The sequence below is a fragment of the Amblyomma maculatum genome, chromosome 2, assembly GCF_055883805.1.
Source record: "Amblyomma maculatum isolate TAMU_Amacu chromosome 2, ASM5588380v1, whole genome shotgun sequence".
NCBI classification, from domain to species: Eukaryota; Metazoa; Arthropoda; class Arachnida; order Ixodida; family Ixodidae; genus Amblyomma; species Amblyomma maculatum.
This window is the reverse complement of record NC_139345.1, coordinates 40,077,389-40,097,258: the sequence shown is the minus strand read 5'-3', so window position 1 is coordinate 40,097,258 and position 19,870 is coordinate 40,077,389. Positions and strand designations below refer to the sequence as shown.

The window sequence follows — 19,870 nt, the reverse complement described above, 5'->3', positions numbered from 1 at the left end:
TTTTACAAATATACTGATCGACATCCGCGGCAAGTGTGCATGCTGGCACTGCGTTCTCGTGCACTCAGGGACGAAATAGCGCCGCCTTTCGAGGACCTTTTCGTCAGCAGCCGATGCGTTGTTGGCGGCTGGTCATTCGGCGTTGTGGCTGCACCAGGCACATCTTCCTCGAGCTCACCCACATATACTGGAGGGGGAGGGGGGGTTAACGTGCTACGGAGTCACGGAACACTGGCGCTTGTGTTCACGCAGAACGTTTTGCTGTGCTGCGTCTGTTTGTCGCCGTGCACGCCGCGTTTCGGTGGAGCCAAGGTCACTCGTTGGTACCCTCTACGTAGCATTTCGGTATGCCGTCGTTGCCGGACTCGTGCTAGACCCAGAGCTCAACATCAAAGCTTGTGGTGCAGTCCCGACTTCTTGATCATTTCCAATATCCTGGGCCAGGGAGCCTCCGGGTAGAAACCTGCCGAAAAGAAAGATAACGCGCCATTTGGCTCTTGGTCCCTCGATACATTGTTTGTACAGCTGTCTGGGGCTAGGTTCACACTGCGGTTGTGACTACATCAATGACGTCATCTTGCGCTGCGGCCAGTATGGACTTCATTATAGGAGATTATTGAGGCCAACCGCATATTTGCACCTGTGATAGCTTTCAGAAACGGATCCAGTTTTTCCCGTCAGTAGTTCCCCTCCCGTATGCCTTCAAATTCTCTTAAATGACCGTTCTCGAGGTCGGCTGGTCGTGGTGACAGAAAGCGCTTTCGCAGTTAGTTATTGTCTTTCTTTTTATAATCGATGTTCTGTTTGGCCTTGCTGCCAGCAAAGCAACGCCATATGTGCAGAGCTGACGCATTCTAGATTATTCCAAGCTGGCCCCGCCTCAGTGAAATAGTCAGCAGTCACCTTGCGCATAATGTACAAGTTGTCCACGAGGCCGTACGATTTCGAATAGGAGGGATAAGAATATAATATAGGTATACAGTCTAACCATGTATACTACAGTGATCTATCAAGATCTCATCAAGCGATGCCGGCTGTCAAACTCACTCGTATCGCCTTTACGAAATGCCCATCCTATGTTGGACATTCTTTCTCTGTTACGTTATGTCGAGATGCGTGGCTTCTATTGCATTCGGGAGGGTGCATTCTGCGCCTTGTGTTTTCTTCAGCACTGAGCTGTTTTCCACCGTACCCGCTGGTCTGTCCGTTATATATACGAGAAGACAGGCCGTATGCGTACCTTTCTGGAAGTTCCTGCTGTCCCTGGGCGGCATCGCGGATCCCTGTGCGCAGAGCATGCCGTACACGCGGATGCCCGGGATGTTTGCGTACGGCGGCGTGGTGTGTCGCACGGGCCCCAGCAGTTTGGACCCGGTGGGGCAGCGGCACACCAGCAGGTAGTGGGCGCGCCCCGTGCGGGTGCTCTGCAGCGCCAGCAGCTGCCAGTCGCGGGGCTCCTGGCACCGACGCACCGAAAGCACCGGCTCGCACACCTGCTCCACCCCCGTGCAAAGCATTTTTTAGAGAGTCCTTACATGTCTATAGACATCAAGCGGCATGGTCTATCTATGGATTTATGGCCGTACATTGTTCTTAGATGTTCATCTGTAGACTGTCTGTAGGCAAATTTAAGACTGTCTATAGGTAACTTGCAGGTTATCTATGAACAAAAAGAAATTAAAATTGTTATATACTTTAGTCTACGGATACGCTATAGGTTATTTGTAGACAAAAAGAAATCAAGAGCACTATAGAATTTATTCTATATATAATCTCTAGACAAAAGTTATAGCGGCTATAAACTCCATATAGAGTCTATAGACCTTTTTGGAAGGGGCGCGCGGCAGTGTGAGGCGCTTGGAGTGCAGTAAAGCGTACCATGTGGTCGGTGTTCACTTCGCGAAGCTTTGCAGTCCCAAAGGTGCTGAAAAGCTGTCCATTTATCCGCTAATCGGAACTGCGACGTTCTCTGCAGTGTTCTGAATGTCTTGTGCTACGTTACGGCACATTCGTTTACAGCGAAGCGGGATCGCGCTATATGGTCAGCACCGTTGTTTTGTATAATTCATTCGGGCATATACCAGTGGTACGCAGCTAGCCGACGGCATGCCGTGCGCTCCTGTTGCCGACGAAGGTTATTTGCAGCTCGACCTTGACTGGCTGAGAGCGACCACAAATAAAAAATGTGGCGATCGCATATTAAAGGCTTCCCTTTGAGGAAGGCAGTCGTGAAAGAGAGAACTCCGAATGGCTGGCTCGACATGGTAAGGAGGCTGTTTCTTTCGGCACGTACCTTGATGAGGTTGAAGGTCCCCTGCCTGTCGTTGGAGACGAGCTTGATGGTGTGCTCGTCCAGTTCGGCTGAGTCAGAGCAGGGCTCGGCGAAGGCCGCCGGACAGGCGCACAGCGGCTGGGTGCGGTTGACGCGCACGTAGAGTGCCGAGCAGACCTGCTGCGCTGCGCACTCCGGCAGGGCGCCTCCGCGCCTATGCCACGGTCGGTGACGCTGTGCCTGCGGGCGAGAGTGGACCACGGTCTTTCAAATCCAAGGGTCATGATAAGAAAAACGCACCCCGCTGCTCGGTGCGTACACCGGGTCGTTTCAGTTGCTTTTCAAGCGCCTTGCTTGCCACAGGCGCCGTGCATTAGAAGTTTAGTCTACCTGCAGCCTACATGCTGAAAGGATGTATATTTAAGGAGTAAAGCCCGGGAGCTGTTTCAACCTCCCCGTTCAGATGCCGCGTGGGCCACGAATAAAGTCTGACTGCTACCCCGTCTAGGGAGAACAAGAACTGGAGCTCCGCGAGACGCAGGGTTCAGAACCAGTAGAAAAAGAGCCTTTCGTCAAGACAGCTGCTGCCTCCAACGCGACGAGAACGCATCCGTCCTTGCAGCGCATTCCGTGGAGTACGGAGCGACGAGCTCGTCCGAATGCGATTGGCACGTTGTCAAAGTTGCCACGGTGCATAAACAATTCTTTATAATGATGATATTTGGGACCATTGCATTTTTTTTAAACGGGTTGCTCGGATCAAGCAAAAAAAAAGGGGGGGGGGGGGAGGGAAAATGTAACCATTTGTAGTTTCGATGACCTCTCAGTGCGCATGTAAATAAGCCCACGGCTGCCGGCAGTGAACCGGAGTTGTGTATTTGGCCTTGAGCAGCTGAACATGACTATACATGTAAGCTTCTTACAGCTTACATGTAAGCTGGCTAGATGAGTTAGAAGTCCTTCCTGCACTGTATGCATTTTTTGGTTGTACGTCAAAAGAAAAAAAAAAAGGAGAAAGGCTACTGCTCTTTGAGATCTCCGTTCAAACAAAAAGGTCATATCTAGCGGCGTGCAGCGGTAGCGTGACCGTCGCTGCGAGGAATACTGCTTTTTCGAGAAAACAACCAAACTGGTTTCACATATTTTTGAACTGCGCCGAACCCGCGGGACCACTCTGCTAGATGCTTCATGGATGCCCGCCTCTGATCTTTAAGTAATATAGGCTTCTTGAGCTATAAGATAGGGTTCGGACATAGTATAAGGTGTGATTGGAAGGTAGATTACAAAGGAAGGAGTTACAAAGCTAGTCGATGGGTGGGAGGAGTGACATATACTTTGAACCTTCAACTCCCATCTCCCTTCCGATTTAGTGTTTCGTCAGCACATGGCCGAGTAGCGTACTTTGCAAGCATCTGCGCTGATCCAGGACTCACGCCGAATGCGGAGTGCAATGCGTGATGAGCTTTCTCCGCGCAAGAGGCGTATACCACCAGCGTCCATTCACAGACTGATTTATGCTGTCTATAGTCGCGTCAAGAACTGACGGAATGTGGTGAAGTGGTGCTATGAATTCCCGGAAACCGGAGCCGGTGTCTACGACGAGAGGGGGCCCATCTCCTGTCACTGATGACCTTGTCAAACTCAGTGACGTAATACGCTCGAACAGGCGAGTTACGACCAAGTATAACACGAACTCTATCCTGAAGTATCGGAACGCTGTGATTCATGAAGCCGTAATTGAATCATCCGGATGCGATAAGTTGTGTGCAAATTTTGTCTCCTAAGTTCAGATCCGCGAGCGCAAAATGAGAGAGAAAAAAAAAAAAAAAAAAGAATAGTTTTGTGCGCTAAAACTTCTCGTGTGGTGTGCTCGCCGAAAGGAGACAGTTTTCTGGGCCCAGTAGTGACCGAGAACGAAAAATGAGATTTCCACTACACGCCTGAACCCAAACAATAACTGCTGTGTGGTGCCAACGCATTCCTTTGAAGAAGAAGCAACTTAAGACACCATTTGAAACGCCAGTCTGATGGACACGGTTTCCTGGGACTCACTTCTGGTCAAGTCCAAGTGAAAGATATTGGAGCGTTCCCCGCGTAGTCCGAGCCTGGTTTGTTCATCTGAAGAAACACCTCTTTGGAAAACTGAACGAGAACCATGACGCATTTCTTTTTTTACGATTGATAGAAGACTTCTGCGTGGCCACGGCTTCCAAAAGCTAATTCCCAAAACTAAACAGTTGTTTTCATAACGGCGGCAGACATTGTGGAAATTCAAGAAAGGTAAAATGATTACAATTGCATAACGTTTTCTTAGATTTTTTTCATGCCTTGCTGACCTTTGCATATTTACTGTCCAGGTACGCCTCGCAATGCCAATTTGGCGGACATCAGAAAACATGGGGATAATGTTCAGTCGCTAATTAATGGAATTCTAATAGTTAACTTTTTTATTTATTACAGATACCCACTAAAAGTGTGTAGCTTGTCTACAATAACATCCATATCAGATTTTAGCCTTCAAAGCAGGGACACTACTAATTTTGGGCCATTTCTAGAGAGTTTCGAAAATCGCGCACGCGGAGCATGCGGCAATTTTTATCAAAACGCTTTCGTGGTTGAAAATATTTGCTGGTTGAACTAAGTATGAATTAACATCGGGGCTGCTGGTTCCTATCCCAGCATTCTATTCGTCGGTTTGCGATCTACGTCTGGTCATGAGGGTCTATTTTTAAATGTTAAGTTTAAATTGAACATTAATTTTGAAGCCTGTTTTTATAAATTAGTAGCAGGATTCTCTTAAATACCTGATGTAAACACAAGCTTGCTTGCGCAAATGATTCGGCGCCCAGTTTCTACGGTGCAAGGAACCCTTGCTCGTTCTAGATGGATGTTAGGAGCCTACGTCCTCTTTGAAACGGGGTGGTGATAGTTATCTTTAAATGCCCGTGTTTAATTTAGATTTAGCTTCCTCGTGTCCCCTTCCTGTTATTTATCCACCTATCTTACAAACGTCCCTTGTTAACCTCTCTTCTTAACCTCTACCGCCTATTCGATCACGCTGAGTACGTTCAAGAGCAGTTACACAGCCACGGCTAGCAACGCGGCTTGCGCAGGCTCAAGGATAACCAGATGGGCTCCTGCTTTTTTATCGTTTTCCTTTTCTTCTGCCCGTTCACACTTCGTGGTGGACCATGCCAGCTCTGGTTTGCAAAGCCGAAGGAAGCAATGGTGGTCACAACATTTACTTCCTCTTTTTCCCGGCCCACACTTAACCGGCTGGAATGCTGTGCCGACTCAGAATAGTTTTGGCTCTTTAACCGCTATATACAGATTGCGTGTGTTAGGACTGTTCCGAGAGCCGTTTATCCTCTCTTCTTTCTTTCCTTTCTTCGTGGTTCGGACCGCGCGCGCGTGCCGCTCTCGTTATCCTCCTCCGATGCCCTTGGTTGAGTTCGGCGGTTTCACCCGTGCTAACCGGTCAGCCCCTTCCTTTTTCAAACATCACACTTCGGGGAAAATGTACGCGGAAGGAGACCGCGTCGCATGACCACCGAGCCATTTTGCCCCTTTTCTTTGTGCCGTTTCTGCCGACCTCTTCTTTGCCGCGGATGGATTTGCAAAGGTGCTCTTCCGCCGTTCGGGCTGCACACAGGTGCCTTGCTTTCGGTTGCCTTTCTCGTGCCGCTTTCTTCCCACCGGGCAGGCGCTCGCGCGCGATGTCGACCGATCTCATTGTGGCCCTGTCGCGGTCGCCCGCTCCCGTTCTAATCCCGCGGTTTTTCGCGGAGCACGGAAGCAGCGATGGGCAGATAACGGTGAGACGCGAGGCGGTCAGTGGCGGCTCCTTCCTGTCACGGTCGGAGGAGCCACGCATTCTGCTACGCACAAGCCGTTGAGTGAAGAGGGCTGCACATTTCTCCTCTGACATCGCATACTGGAATCAAGAACGCAGAAAGGGATGGGGACCGAACTTCTCATAGATTGAGACCTGGTAAGGGTGTGTTGTTTATTTAAAGGGTCCAAAATGTTTAAAGATAACTGACTTTAGATTTATTTTATCCCTGGAATTTTGTTTGGGGCTACGGTGATCACTAGGTAAGATGCAGAGTAGCAGAGTACTTCAATTACGTCGCTAAATGTTAACTAGGCACATTAATTAACATTTTAAATCTTAGAGGGTATGTTCTATTTGCAAGATCGGAGGGCGTCCTCCATACAATATAACCAAGAAAGACAAAAAATTGTAGCGCGCGTTACAAGGTCCATGCTGTCAGCGATTCATACCACGACACAACTCTGGCCCGCCTCTGTGACGTAGATCGCGGCACCCACAGGTTTCGTCACTCTGCTTGCATCGCGTATTTATTTAATGGGTGAAATAGACCATTCAGCTTCTTACTTTGTGTTTGCCGTAGCGCACAATATAGCCACGGGGATAAAACAAATCTAAAGCTAGTTGTCTCTTTAGTTTAAATTTTGGACCTTCTAAAAAAAAAAACAAAAAAAGAACCCGATATATTTGAAGCTGCATTCCAGAAAGCACGAAAACATGCCACGAAAGAAGAGCTATGATGATCCCTTCAAGGAAGCTGAGGCCTTTACAAGGAAGAAAAAGAATACAACCGCAAAGCTGGATGGAACGGAGCATACATGGCAAAATCGCGTTTTCAGATTATTCAAATTACGTTAAAAATTACTTTCGTAAACATTGCGGAAAATCAATTAAATTACACCACCACTTCTTCCTAACAGAATCAATTGCAATTGCTTTAAATTATTTTTAATGTTCATATATGCAAAAAATACACTGGATGCAGCTTTACAATTAATTTAAGATTTCTCAATCGCTGAGATTCAAAATGGGCTTTGAAATTTTGGCCGTGCTTTAAAGGCAAAGCGCACCCTGCCTTTAGCCATGCTGAATAGTCGTTCTATTGATATATTTTAGGGCATTTATTTAGTTATGTATTTCAATTATGTATTTTTATGTCTTACGAGTGAGGAACAAATTACAAGCCCTCGGCAGAACTAAAGAAAAAGAATCCCAAAATATCGTGCATGTCGGTATGTCTGTGTTCGTATGAGGCGCTGGTATCCACCTAGCTTTCCCTTTCCCCAATTAATTCCAAGGTGGCGGCTGCGGCTTCGATCGCGCACAACTCCACTTGCCCGCGTGTGCAACTGAGCTGGATTCCCTGCCCTGGCTTATCGCACGGTGCTCCTCGTCCGGAGTCACGTCACCGACCTGGCTAACTAGAGGCCAGATGCGTTTTATCCGTAACTCTCTTTGACCAAAGCGTGCTTGTACTATTGAAATCAAGTCAATGTGGCCATCAAAGGGCAGAAGTTGGCGCGCAGACTTAGTAAGCAGCTGTGTGAAGGAAAGATGTCAGGTTTCCAAGGTCTCCTTAGTGATCCGCCACCCCTCGTGTCAATACCCCGGCCAGCATGGGGCATTTAAAGTTTCGTATATATATATAGCAGGAATTGGTCCAGGAATTTGACCAACACCATTCCCACTTCGAGTTATAGATCAATTCGCTCTCGCCCTACCATCTGATCTGCTGACCGTCCTGGTTAGCTCAGTCGGTAGAGCGACTGCCCCGGAAAGGCGGTGGTGCCGGGTTCGATTCCCGGATCAGGACGAATTTTTCTTTAACCACGAAGGTTCTGAGAAAGCTGTATAGCTTTCCTTTGTAGCCGTATGGCTGCGCTTGGGTGGATGCAATGAGTAATTACTCCTTTATTATATAGCAGGAATCAGTAATAAGCGCGCGTTGTCAAGATCTGATGTCTGTGGACTTAGCTTGGCGAGTAGTAAGTGGTTTTATTGAATAAAATAAAATAATAAAGGAAGGAAAAGAGTTTTGCCTGCCCCGGTATCTGCTATCGAAATAAGCTGGAGCACCTGAACTGGGGCGGCGGAAAGGGATAGCATGGAGACAGGTATAGGAGAAATCAAAGAGGTGAGCGACAGGGAGAAAGGACAGTTTAGGTTAAAAGGTAAAGGAGTATAATACAAAATTGTACAATCCACACAGTATGAGTTTGTTTGAGGCCCGCCCGCGATTGACTTAGCATGTTCTTGTAAACTTCGTAATTGATGCAAAACTGCGCGGTGCACGTCGGATGCTGTCTCGAACTCTACTCGTAAACCCAGGAGAATGTTTTCGGTGGTCGGCATACTGGGGCACCTGGAGCCGCCGCGTAACCGTGACATGGCAACCCTCGAGTTCCCGTTACCCGTCTCCCTTGTTTTGTCTCGTCCCAATCGCGTCGTCGGTCATGCTCGCTGGGTCCGCACTTCTGGAGCGTGCCCGCAACGGATGCGCTCGTCGGCGCTTCCTTCTTCGTGGCAGCGATGCTCCGGCCCATTTACTCTTCACCGAAAAAGCGTCGTCGCCCAGTTCTTTTGCGTTGTTATCACCGGTGTGCGCCGAGCCAAGGCTACATCGTAAAGCGCGGAAGTAGTGGAAAGGGAGTGACGGAAAGTCAGGTGCGAGGATGAGATCAACCCGCGTCCGGTATCTCCTCCCCAAGAATACCCCACAGGACTTAGAAGAAGAAGGGTGTTAATTGGTGGGCAGGGTGAATTTGAGAGGTTTGGGAGAGACCTTCGGCCTCAAGTGGGCCTATTTAGGCTGCTTATACAATGACCAGGATACCGCTTAAGGGAGCAAGGGGGTCATATGGACAGATGATATTATATCGCTATCGCTGTTTTCGGGGGATGTGGGCGTCATTCTCCACCAGAAAGTGCGTTGTCCAGGTATAGACGTTCCTATGGAGTTGCGAGGGACGGCGACCACATGAAACATGACGCGCCTGTTAGGTCAGACACTATTGCCTTTGCGGCACTGTCGCCAAGACGTCTCTGGGAGCGGTAGTTCTTTTTCTGCCACTGTTCAGCGAACGGTATGCAAAAAAAAAAAAAAAAAAAAAAAAAAAGAGGGGGGGGGGGGGGGGTAGAGTTTCTCTTCCGGCGCACGCGACGTCGTCTCTCGGTTTTCCTGCGAATATATTTTCACGCTGTCGTCGCCCGCTCCGCAGCATCCCCGTGGGAAAGCGGCCCCGAGGAGGCTACCGCGGCGCGGTGGCCCCCCCTTGTTTCAGTCTGTAGCCCCAGGGAAGGCGATCGTCCTGCTGGGAACGCAACGCTGTGCGTGCAGTCCCGCTATCCGTCTCCGCGGCGTGATGGCCGAACAGACAGAAAGCGAGGGTGGGCCTCCTCTAGTCATCCGTCTTGTATCGACGTGGCGAAGCGGGAGCCTGCCTAATATGAGCCAGCACGCGACGTTCGGTGGCGGTCACCGTTTTTATGCGGGCAGCGCACCGGTCTTCCTTCTACCAACGCAGTCGTGCTACTGCACTTCGGCAGTGCTTGCGGCTACTGTCTATTCCGCTCATTTGCGTCATTCAGGTTGCGTCGGACGTGGCACCGAGGCATTTGCTTTGCAATTGCCTTCAAGGATTTGCCGAGTCGCCGAACGACATAAAACTATTAGCACAGGGTAAGACCTCGTCGGAATTGTTCATCTCAGCCAACGTTTGGGTACGAATTTACTGAAGCGGAGCGTCCTGAGGCGAACCTCGTGTCGCAGCCCCTTCGACCCGCGACCTTTAGAGAGCGGGTGGTGCGGTGATGAAACCCGCACTGCTTGTGGTGCTGCGATCTTTCGTCGTGTACGTACAGTCGCCGCTGGTCCCTGCGGCGGCGGTGTCGGTAGCTGCCGGCGCCCCCGGCGAGGAAAGAGTTTCGTGCCCGCGGTGGTCCGTGGACCGAGGACGCCCCCGCTGCCGTCGCATGCACGCGGCAGTTGCCGTGACCGCGAGTGGTGGCATAGCCGATCCATGGGACCGTGGCACCGGGCCGCTCCCGCACGCGTCACGTCACCGCGCCTCCGTTCCCTGTCGCCGCGTCGCATTGTGCCTCGAGGCTGTTTTCTTCTCTGACTGTCTTTACTTTTCCGGCGAATAGAAAGAAGCACGCGCGACCGACCGCCTGAATCGCGGGGGTCGGTCGTGTTTCGACATACTCCGTTCACTTCGCGTTACCATTGAAACGGTCTTAGAATAAGGCCGGTGGCCTAAATGCGCTCTAATGCTTTAGTGCCTGTCTGTCCTTCTTTGCAACTATCGACTCGCCCGATAGTTTATGTGACGCAGCCTAGATTGTTTTCAAGTCTTCGGCTAAGGCGCGGCGAACCTCTGCGACGAAACGAGCTTCGATTTCTCTTCGCTCGCGTTGTCTTGACGTTCGTTATTCCACCGACACGCGCTTTTATGAAGCCCAGTGCGTACAACCGCACCGGTCTGTATTACCGTCCTTCCGGAAATTCTGAAAGCTGTATTGCACGCGAATGTTCGCTTTAGTCAGAAGATTATTTTTGGTCTGCCAGTTTATAGAAATGAATGGCTCGGTGACAAGTCACGCTTCAAAAGTAAAACGGTAGGTTGAACCACTCTGTCGCTCATTTTCTGGGTTTCCAGACAATTTTTGGAAGTGACTCTCGAGACTACCCAATAGAAGACTGCGGTACACTTTCGACCGACCGGTTTTTTAGCGCGTTTTCAGCAAAGAAACCTAGTAGCATTGCCCATGCAGCCGACGCTTACTTAGCCATGAGGAGACAAAGGTGCTGTCAGTGGTCATGCAACTAAAGAGTTCGCTGAAAGCTTAGTGCGAGAAGAGTAATATTTCCCTGGTAACCTGCGCGTGCAAAGCGGAAGCAACCGAGCTGCTCTGGAAGCGAGAACTCTCAACAGAGGACCTGAGGGAAGAAGATACACCCGAGGACGAAAAAGGCGACACGATACAGAGCGATGCTATTCACCAAATTGTTAAGATTACTGTCTCATTGCTCCACGAACAAGCGCTAAGATAGTGCTTTTTTTGCTATCCTCATGCACAGGAAACTACTGCAAACTCTTGGCCGCCCTTGGATTGTTAGTACCTTGAAGCAAGGCGCGTTATACGGGACATTTAGTTCTGCTTCTCTTGACACAGTCCTTACTCGCGCCAGTATGCAAAGCAGACTTTGGGCTGTGGAGCCCGCAGTCAGGTATATTCAAGCCCTGCAGATACACACCCGCCGCTCTATCTCTTAGAGGATACGGAATTCGGCTTTCAGGCTCCAGGTTGCGGGCTCGAATCCCGGCCGTGACGACCACATTTTCACGGGTGACTAATTCAAAGAGCCCATACGCTGTCAAGGGTGCATATAAAGAGAAGCCCTCCTGCTCCCTTTCATCTACCAAACGAGATATTTTTTACATAGAAAAATCATGACGGACCGCATCTTATTGACGAAAGGAAGTCGAAGAAATCGATGTTTCAAATGTGGACCGCCCCTCCAACTTTAACCCATGAAAAACATCAGAGGATCGAAATCAGCCCTCTTCAACGACTTCCCTTACAGCTTTGGGACGTTAGACTCGTTAGTGAACTCGAAGTACTGTACCGAGAAGGAAGACACCACACTGACCTTGGACTGGTGCTGTTCGCTTCCACCGCTTTGGCCAAGCTTGGCCCAGGCGCCGTCGGCCAGCCACAGAGGGGCGAGGAGTGTCAATATCCCGGCTAGGACCCAGTGGCTGGCAGGCATCCCTCGTCACGTTGTCATGCGGCCGCACCACATAAGGGAGAGCGCCCTCCGCTGCCGCCCGCACACTCGTACACTGTACTACGGACGTAAGAAGACCAGCAGGTGCGGATGAGCCCAGCCGTCTTACCCTCACTCTCTCCTCCCTCTCTACTATTTCGCCCTTACTCTCTGTGGTTGCGGGTTTGCCGCCCGTGTGGCGATGTGGCGGCGCGCTTTTTGAAGCGGACGACGGTGCGTAACGGGACTTTTCTTTGCCTGTGAGCCGCGGGGCTGGTTTCCGGCTATCGCCACCGCGGGCGCTACAGGCGCCTGACGTCACAGGTCTCGTTAAGGTATAAGCTGCACCGGCGTTACCGGCGTCGCCGACAGGCCTCGTTGGCTCGCTGCGGGCGTCACCCCATGCGGCGACACGCGCCACCGTCTCGACGCCCTTCACGGCGGGCCGGAAGAAGAACTGGGTCCTCTGTGTACACAGACACACTGTTCGGCCAGGTGGAATGCGTCGAATTAAGCCCGCTCTTTTGTTGCCCGCCGACAGCGCGCCCTATATTCCCAAGTTCGTGCTGCGAGCTGAAATCGGCTCTGGCGAATGAAGGCGCCGTATTCACCTCCTGTCGGCCTGGAGGCGTTGATGATGAGCTCTTCCAGGGACACGTCTCATCGTTGTTATGACACGCGCCGTCGAGGAGGCCATTTCTTTCCCGAGCACGAAAAACGTATTTGCGCGCACGCTATCTCCAGAGGGTCGAGCGGGGGGCGGACGCCTAGCTGTGGCCCAAATTAAACGCAGTTTCGTCCGCTTCTCACCTGCTCTGGCCAGCCCCCCTCTCCTCGGGCTTCCCTTAATTGGGTCAGCTGGACAATTGCGCGCTCCTTAGTCGCCGCCATCTCTCTCTCCATCTTCTTCTCCTTTTGCTACTTTCTTTTTTTTACCTGTGTCTGTTCCCGCCCCCTGGAGGCGTCCCATTTGCCTCGATTGCGTCCCTCCTCGCGCCTTGCTCGCTTCGTGACTGGGGAGGAATCTTCGAATGCCATTCTGCGTCGGATCGTCCGGTCGCCCGGAAAATCGGTCCGCGCCCAGGCGCGCGCGTGTCGACCGCGGTTGTGATAGAAGACGTAGCGTGTTTGTCCCTCGCACTTTGCGAACACCGGCGCCTCTTTCGACAATCGCCAGCCGATGGTGCCGAGCGGAAGAAAAATGGGGAACTAAAAAAGAAATGCATCAAGGTCGCTGACGGCCGGCGGCGGCGTGTTTCCGTTATGGACGCGTGCGCGCGTTCGCACGAGCCAGTCGCCGAACTTGACCCGTTTTGTGTCGGCGCGTCCCATTACGACGTCGTCGACAGAGACCCCTTTCGCATTCGCCTCGCGCCGTCGCACGGGTGAAAAATGCGGACCCGCGCACACGCGATGCCGCAGCTTCGACAGCACGCGTGAATCCCGTTGCGGCCGACAGGTCCGAATGATCTATTTCCGGGCAACGCGTTTCCCCGTCGCCGTGGACGTGTAATGGGGCTTCGAGAATCGCGCCGCTTTTCTTTGTTATTCTCTAGAAGCTTCGTATTGGCGCTGAGGCGTTTGGACCGAGAAGGCGGTACCGTAATTTCGCGCCCGAATTCCTGTCGGCGGTGTTATTTCGCCTGGAATTCCGGTTGAGCGAAACGTCAGCGTGGAAATCATGTGTGGTGGTATAGAGCTTTATTTGATTTGATGGGAAAGAGGGCGCGTATCGTATATGCTAGGCCGGGACCAGTATCTATGATATGATTCCCTTTGTTGTCCCTAGAAGGCGCAGGGAATTCCTTTGCTGTCCAACTGTTTACTTTCTTCTTTCCCTGAGTGAATAGAAGGCCTCTTTATTTTTATTTTTTTTCTCGTTTCTCTCTCTCTCTCTCTCTCTCTCTCTCTCTCTCTCTCTCTCTCTCTCTCTCTCTCTCTCGCCGATACAAGAAGCTCAATCGCCTCTCTTATTCATTTGCACTTCTGCTGGCTGTACTCAAGTCTTTATTTCAACTTCAAGTGAGCAGAGAAGAAGAAACTGGAGGTGTGGTGATAGAGACATTTTCCTGCCTTGATTACTGAGCTATAGCCACGTAAGGCTACTTCTTTTCTCTCTTTTATTTTTCTGGATGTGCTTCTGGCAATTCATGTCTTGCGTTATCTCCGGCTGCAGGAAAAAATTTAGTTTTTGCTTGAATAAAAAAACTGTCAGGCTCTGTCCTCATCTGGCCATAGGCCTCTCGCGATGACATTTAAGCCTTTTCAGTTTCAGTTGCATTTGCCCTCTCCCCGCGAGCTTTCTTATCTCAGGTGCTCAAGTAATTCTCTGCAACCCCCTGCGGCGTTTGGCCTCTCTTGGAATCCACTCCATTACTCTGAAAAACCATCGGTCATCTGCTATAAGCCTCATATGCCCTACATGCCCATTTCTCGTTGGTTTCAGGCTATAATTAACTCGCATTCGTTTTCAAATTCACGCTGTATTATCTCTTTCTTCACCGAATGCCCCTTACCATTATATATATCATATATATGGGTGTGTTCAGATAAGAACGGTAATAGAAGTCCCATGACCACTTTGTAAGGCGAATTGTCCACAGAAGGTTGTCAGCAGAGGTGTCACACTTTCGAGAGCGAGAGTTAAAAATAAATTAATAAACCTCGCCTCCAGCGGGTAGCGAGCCTCCATCCCTTGGATCCCCAGCCCAGCGCTTTACCAACAGCGCCACGCCCCGGATCTTGAAACACTCTTCATAATTCCCCTTGTCTACCGGGAGAATGATAGCGGGATTCCCCCGAGTGGCAGATACTGCGCCATTTCCTTTCCTGTAAACAAATTATATAAGGGGCCTCCATTTACCGTGGACAACAAAAGTTATCTATCCATCCATGCAGATACAAAGCTGACCCCGTCGGGCGTCCGATCCAGGCGTCCGTGCGGCTCCTTTCATTTTGAGCTCCCTTGAACGCCGCAATACACAGCAAACAGAAGAAGACCCAGATGTCTAGGAGGCGTTAGTGTAGCAGGCACCAGCGGCGTTTGAAATTGATTTACAGGATAGAGAAGGCGCAGTATCTGTCACAATTCTCCGCGGACACATGTACCACGCCCGTAAAGGAAAAGAGAAAGGTGGGAGTGAAAGAAGAGAGGGAGGTATAGAGGTGCCGTTGTGGAGGGTTACGATCCACCGCGCTATAATGGATTTCGCCTCATCGCACTTTAATGGTCCTAAGTGCCCTCTAGAATGTTTGATTTCAATGAAATTTTTATATGTAGTGGGCAAATATCTCGACACAAAAGAATTAACCTTGTTTTTGCAAGATACGCCGTAGTTTTCGCGGAAAAAAACAATCGTATACACTACTGGAGGGCGAAAATGCTGTTTTTGCCATTTCAAAAAGTTTCAAGTTTAGAGCCCTGTTGCTTGCGCACTAAAATTTTTTCATCCATTATTTCTCACTCAGTAAATCATGCAACTTTTACCTTTATAAGCGTTATTAAAAATCGTCTTTTTTTTTTTTTGCAGTTGTTTTAGCGAGAAAAAAATCGCAAACATTTCTCCAGGAGCGACATGACGCAAAGAAAGTCCATTTGCAGTCCTATATTCTGGCATGATTTCGTAATTACGTAGAAGAAGGTTTAAAATAGACTTTTTCATCGCATCACCCCTGGAGCAGCGTTTGCGATTTTTTTATTGAAAGAACTCCATCGACAAAAACATTTTAATAGCTTTTATAAAAGTAAAAGGTGCGTAGATTTGTTGAGTAAAAAAATATTGGATGACAATTAAAATTTTTGTGAACAAGCAGCAGGGCTCCAAAATGGCGACTTCTTTAAATGTCATAAAGTTGTTTTCCGCCTCGTGATATACCCTTCTTTCGTGCGCACGCACATACATACATACATACATACATACATACATACATACATACATACATACATACATACATACATACATACGTACGTACGTACGTACGTACACACACACACACACACACACACACACACACACACACACACACACACACACATACATACATACATACATACATACATACATACATACATACATACATACATACATACATTCATTCATTCATTCATTCATTCATTCATTCATTCATTCATTTTGGGGGAAAGGCTTTCGTTATGCGTAGAGCCACATGACGCTGGTGGGATCTGGTAACCTTGACGTCATAGGGAGCTTAAGAGTGTTATCACAAGCTCCCACCTACTCCATTAGATCGCGTTCCACGTTACACTCGCGGTGACTCAGGGTGTTTCATACCCGCCGCTATGGACGAGGTTACAGTAACTTACTTCTTCAAGCGTAGGTTACAAAAAAGTGCGAGATTAAACAACCATCGCCGTAGCTCGGTCAATGCTGCACCGTACGCGAAATTCGGAGGTCTGAGTTCGAATCCCATCAGAGGTTGTTTGTTTTTTTCTTTGCTTTCTAATCAACCTCCGAGGTTACGTTAATATTTCACATTGATGAACACGAAAAAAGAACCCTGCCTACACACACCCGCGTGCATACACTTGATGTCTTGTATTACGTATATATTTGGGGCCTATGGACGTGCAGCATACGTATATCGTTTGTCACAGGCACGTAGATCCGTATGACCTGATTTAACAGTACCACGGATTATGCTGTAGAACAACCCGCGCTCATTCACGTATGGGTGACTCAGCTTCAGTGCATATCGTTCACGCATCTCAGATCACCCCGGCGCACGCGTACACAAGACACAGAAAACCGTGGCACGCGAGATTTCGCTTTTTTTTTTTTTTTTTTTGGGGGGGGGGGGGGGGGTTGCAATTAGCATTCCGTGACAGAGGAAGAAGGATTCGTCCGTTTGCGAAGTAGGCATAACAACTATGCCTACTTAATATAGATGAATGTGTAGCGATGGGAGGACATCATTCCAATCAAATTCTCTGTTCCGCACGTCATTTGTACCTGTTGCCGAAAAATTCTTACCTACTTTACTAGGCACCGACCCGATGCAGCAGAAAGGTGTTTCTTTTTTCTTTTTTTTTAATGTCTTAACTCGAACCGTAGCTCTATAACCGCTCACTCTTCAAACTCCGACTCGCGCGCTCTCCATGTGCGCATGCACTCATCGTATTGCGGATCGGGACATAATATTGTCACGACCCAAGGAGCCTAAGACGTGCGAGTAGGCGCTGAGCGGACGCAGAGCGACGTGCAGTCAGACCCACAAAGCGTTCTGCAAATCTTCGAACAATGTGCGGCCCGAGCGCTCTCCACGCGCTAACAATCCCTTCGTCGTCGTTGCGGCCCGGCGCCGAGGCCGCGCGGTGCTAGGCATGTGACGTTATTCTCCCCCTTAAAAAAAAAAAAAAAAAAAAAAAAAAAAAAAAAAAAAAAAAAAAAGTAAGCATTACTTTGATGCGAAAAGAGTTTTGTGCAAAAACAAAAAAAAAAGAGACAGAAAAAAGAACCACACAATCACTGCACAAAGAAGCACGACACAGCCTGGGCATTGCAAGATGGTATACACGGAGAGCTGTATAACACAACATCGATGACGCTCAGTCCCGCGAAGAGTTGGCTTGACTACGTGCACGACTTCGGGCCGCTGACGCCGATGAGCCACTGTCGTAGTTCCGTCAGGCACAACTTCGTAATTCACGTTGCTTAGGCAGTCGAGGACTTTGTATACGGGCCAAAATGCCTATGCAGGAGCTTTTCACACAGGCCCTTGCAACGCACAGGGGTCCATATACCCACACCTGGTCACCCTGTTCGTAGCGCACGTCCCTGGGGCGAAGGTTCTATAGTGCCGGGCATCAGCAGCTTGTTGTCCATTGATGTGCAGGCGGGCTAGCTGGCGTGCTCGTTCTGCTTGTTCCACGAAATGGCCAGCGTCGGAGGTGATGTCGTCGTCCCCGCACGGTAGCGTGGCGTCTAACATCGTGCGCACCTTCCTACCATACACGAGACGGAAACGGGGTAAAACGTGTTGTTTCCGGCCTCGCAGTATTGTAAGCGAAGGTGATGTAAGGCAGTATTTTGTCCCACGTCTTGTGCTTAACATCGACGTACATTGAAATCATGTCTGCCGTGGTTTTATTGAAACGAGTGGTTCTTCGGTGTTCAGTATGGCTCAGTGTCAGGATATCCTGTAAGAGCTGAGCGATTAATGCCTTTCCCTGGTCAGTGGATGATGGTCGACGGGGAGCCATGTTGAAGAACGAAGTCGTGCATGAAGAACTCGGCTATACTTCGGCAGCAGTACCGCGCGCGAGGGCCTTCGTCTCGGCGAAGCGCGAAGTCCGTGGCAACTATATACGATCCACTTGTGACCGGCCCAAGGAGGTGTATGTTCACTTTGTCGAATGATATTGGTGGGGACTTGATGGACTGAGGCATGCCGGGAGGTGGAAGCGCAGGTTTCTTACCCGCTGGCATTGCCGGCACGTTCGTGCGTAATGCTTGACGTTGGACGCAAGCTGTGTCCAGTAATTATTTTGGCGGAGTCTAAGAAAGACTTTGGTCATCTGATGAGAAGAGAGGAGTCGCTGGAGAAAGATTTGATGTTGGGAAAGGTTGAGGGTCGCCGGAGAAGGGGTAGGCAGCGAACGCGTTGGTTAGGTGGCATCCTCGAGGCACTGCAGATGAAGTTATGTGATGTTAGGAAGATAGTGAGAGACCGGAAAGCGTGGCGTGACATGGTCCATAGGGTCACGAAGAGTCGGACACGACTGAACGACTAAACTGAACTGATAGACAGAGTGCGCATGTAACTAAGATGGCCGGACGTCGGTTCGTCATGAACAGTTTTTACACTGGACGCAGAATTCTTTTTGTAAAGGGCGCCACTCCGGAAACAGAAGGACGAAAGTCCACGAGCTAGGTGCCGGGGCATAACCGGATGCCCCCTTCGAGATGATCGATAAGCAGTCGCAGCTCGGGGTCGGCACCCTGTCTGGACATGAGGTCGGACGTGCTAACTGCTCCGAGGAAGCTATCGTCGTTCGCGGTGTCTTGCGGAGGGGGTTGGACGGGTTCGCTTGCGTGAGCAAGAGCTGGCGTTCTAGAAAAGGAAATAAAAAAAAGGGTGGGCGCCCTTCATGGCCTCATCATGATTGTCTCTCATGTGGGGACAACGCCCTTCGTCCTGCTTCAGGCACATCGGGAGGTACCAGGTTGGATACCCGGTGCCGCCGGGTGGGATCCGGTACAAACGTCTCCGAGAAAAAAATGGCCCTGGAGTAATTGACCGCGGAAAAAAATTCCCTATTTGTGATGTAGGAGAAAATATCCCCAAACAAGGCTGTCGACTTGCGCTGTAAGGCGTAGGCTGCGTTTCCCCGTGGTGAGCTGCTATGATATGCAACGATCACTTCCACCAGTCGGCTTGGAAGTGACTGAATATTAAACTGATAACAAAAACAAACAAAAAATTATGGCAGCGGTACCACAGTGGCAGCGCCTCGTCTTCGCTTTGTTTGCAGGGAAATGGTGACCTTACCGTCGGTTTTAGTAGACCAGAAGCTTGCTGAAGCGATATTTTAAGGTGGCCAAGGTGCCTCGGCCTGCCTTCCCTAATACAGAATCTTTATCATCACTGGAAATGCAGCGAGGATTCTACACCATCATCAGCTAAAGGGTTTAACCTCGTCACCAGGAGGTCTGGGCGGTAGTTTTCGTGACGCCTTATTATTGGGTGGTTCCCAAAGACTACCGCGCACCGATCCGCTTGCATCTTTCTCAGTGGGCAATATTGCCAAGTTGATGAAGCCTGTCTTAATGATTGCTTAACGAGCTGAGCTCGAAACCATGCAACGTATAAGAGCCAAATGGATCTTTAACAGTGTCTTTTTTTTTTTTTTTTTGCATTGCATGTAAACATGACAGGCGCCCAGAGGACCAGGTCCGCAATAATGATTACATTCATCTGAAAGCTAAGAAAGAATGGAATAAAATGTGCATTTGTTTGCGATCGGAATTCCGGAAGA

At 49.7% G+C, this 19,870-nt stretch overlaps 2 protein-coding genes across 3 annotated transcripts in view; one reads left to right on the top strand and one right to left on the bottom strand.

Moving 5' to 3' along the window:
- Window positions 1–19,870, top strand: part of LOC146198458 (elongation factor-like GTPase 1) — a 131,790-nt gene that overhangs the window by 31,541 nt on the left and 80,379 nt on the right. The gene's annotated exons all lie outside the window — the stretch shown is intronic.
- Window positions 201–12,136, bottom strand: dsx-c73A (doublesex cognate 73A). Its single transcript, XM_084593966.1, has 5 exons — window positions 12,043–12,136; window positions 11,758–11,955; window positions 2,294–2,512; window positions 1,241–1,493; window positions 201–463 (listed from the first exon to the last, which is right to left on the bottom strand). The coding sequence occupies exons 2-5, from the start codon at window positions 11,875–11,877 to the stop codon at window positions 390–392; spliced, it is 666 nt and encodes a 221-aa protein (XP_084450092.1). The 5' UTR covers window positions 11,878–11,955; window positions 12,043–12,136; the 3' UTR covers window positions 201–389.

Bases quoted from the DNA above. Each gene is read 5' to 3' on its own strand.
- dsx-c73A (XM_084593966.1), bottom strand. From the start codon at position 11,877: ATGCCTGCCAGCCACTGGGTCCTAGCCGGGATATTGACACTCCTCGCC. The intron at 2,513-11,757 runs GTCAGTGTGGTG...TCTCGCCCGCAG, and splicing joins GCGAACAGCACCAGTCCAAG to GCACAGCGTCACCGACCGTG. The intron at 1,494-2,293 runs GTACGTGCCGAA...GGGGTGGAGCAG, and splicing joins GGACCTTCAACCTCATCAAG to GTGTGCGAGCCGGTGCTTTC.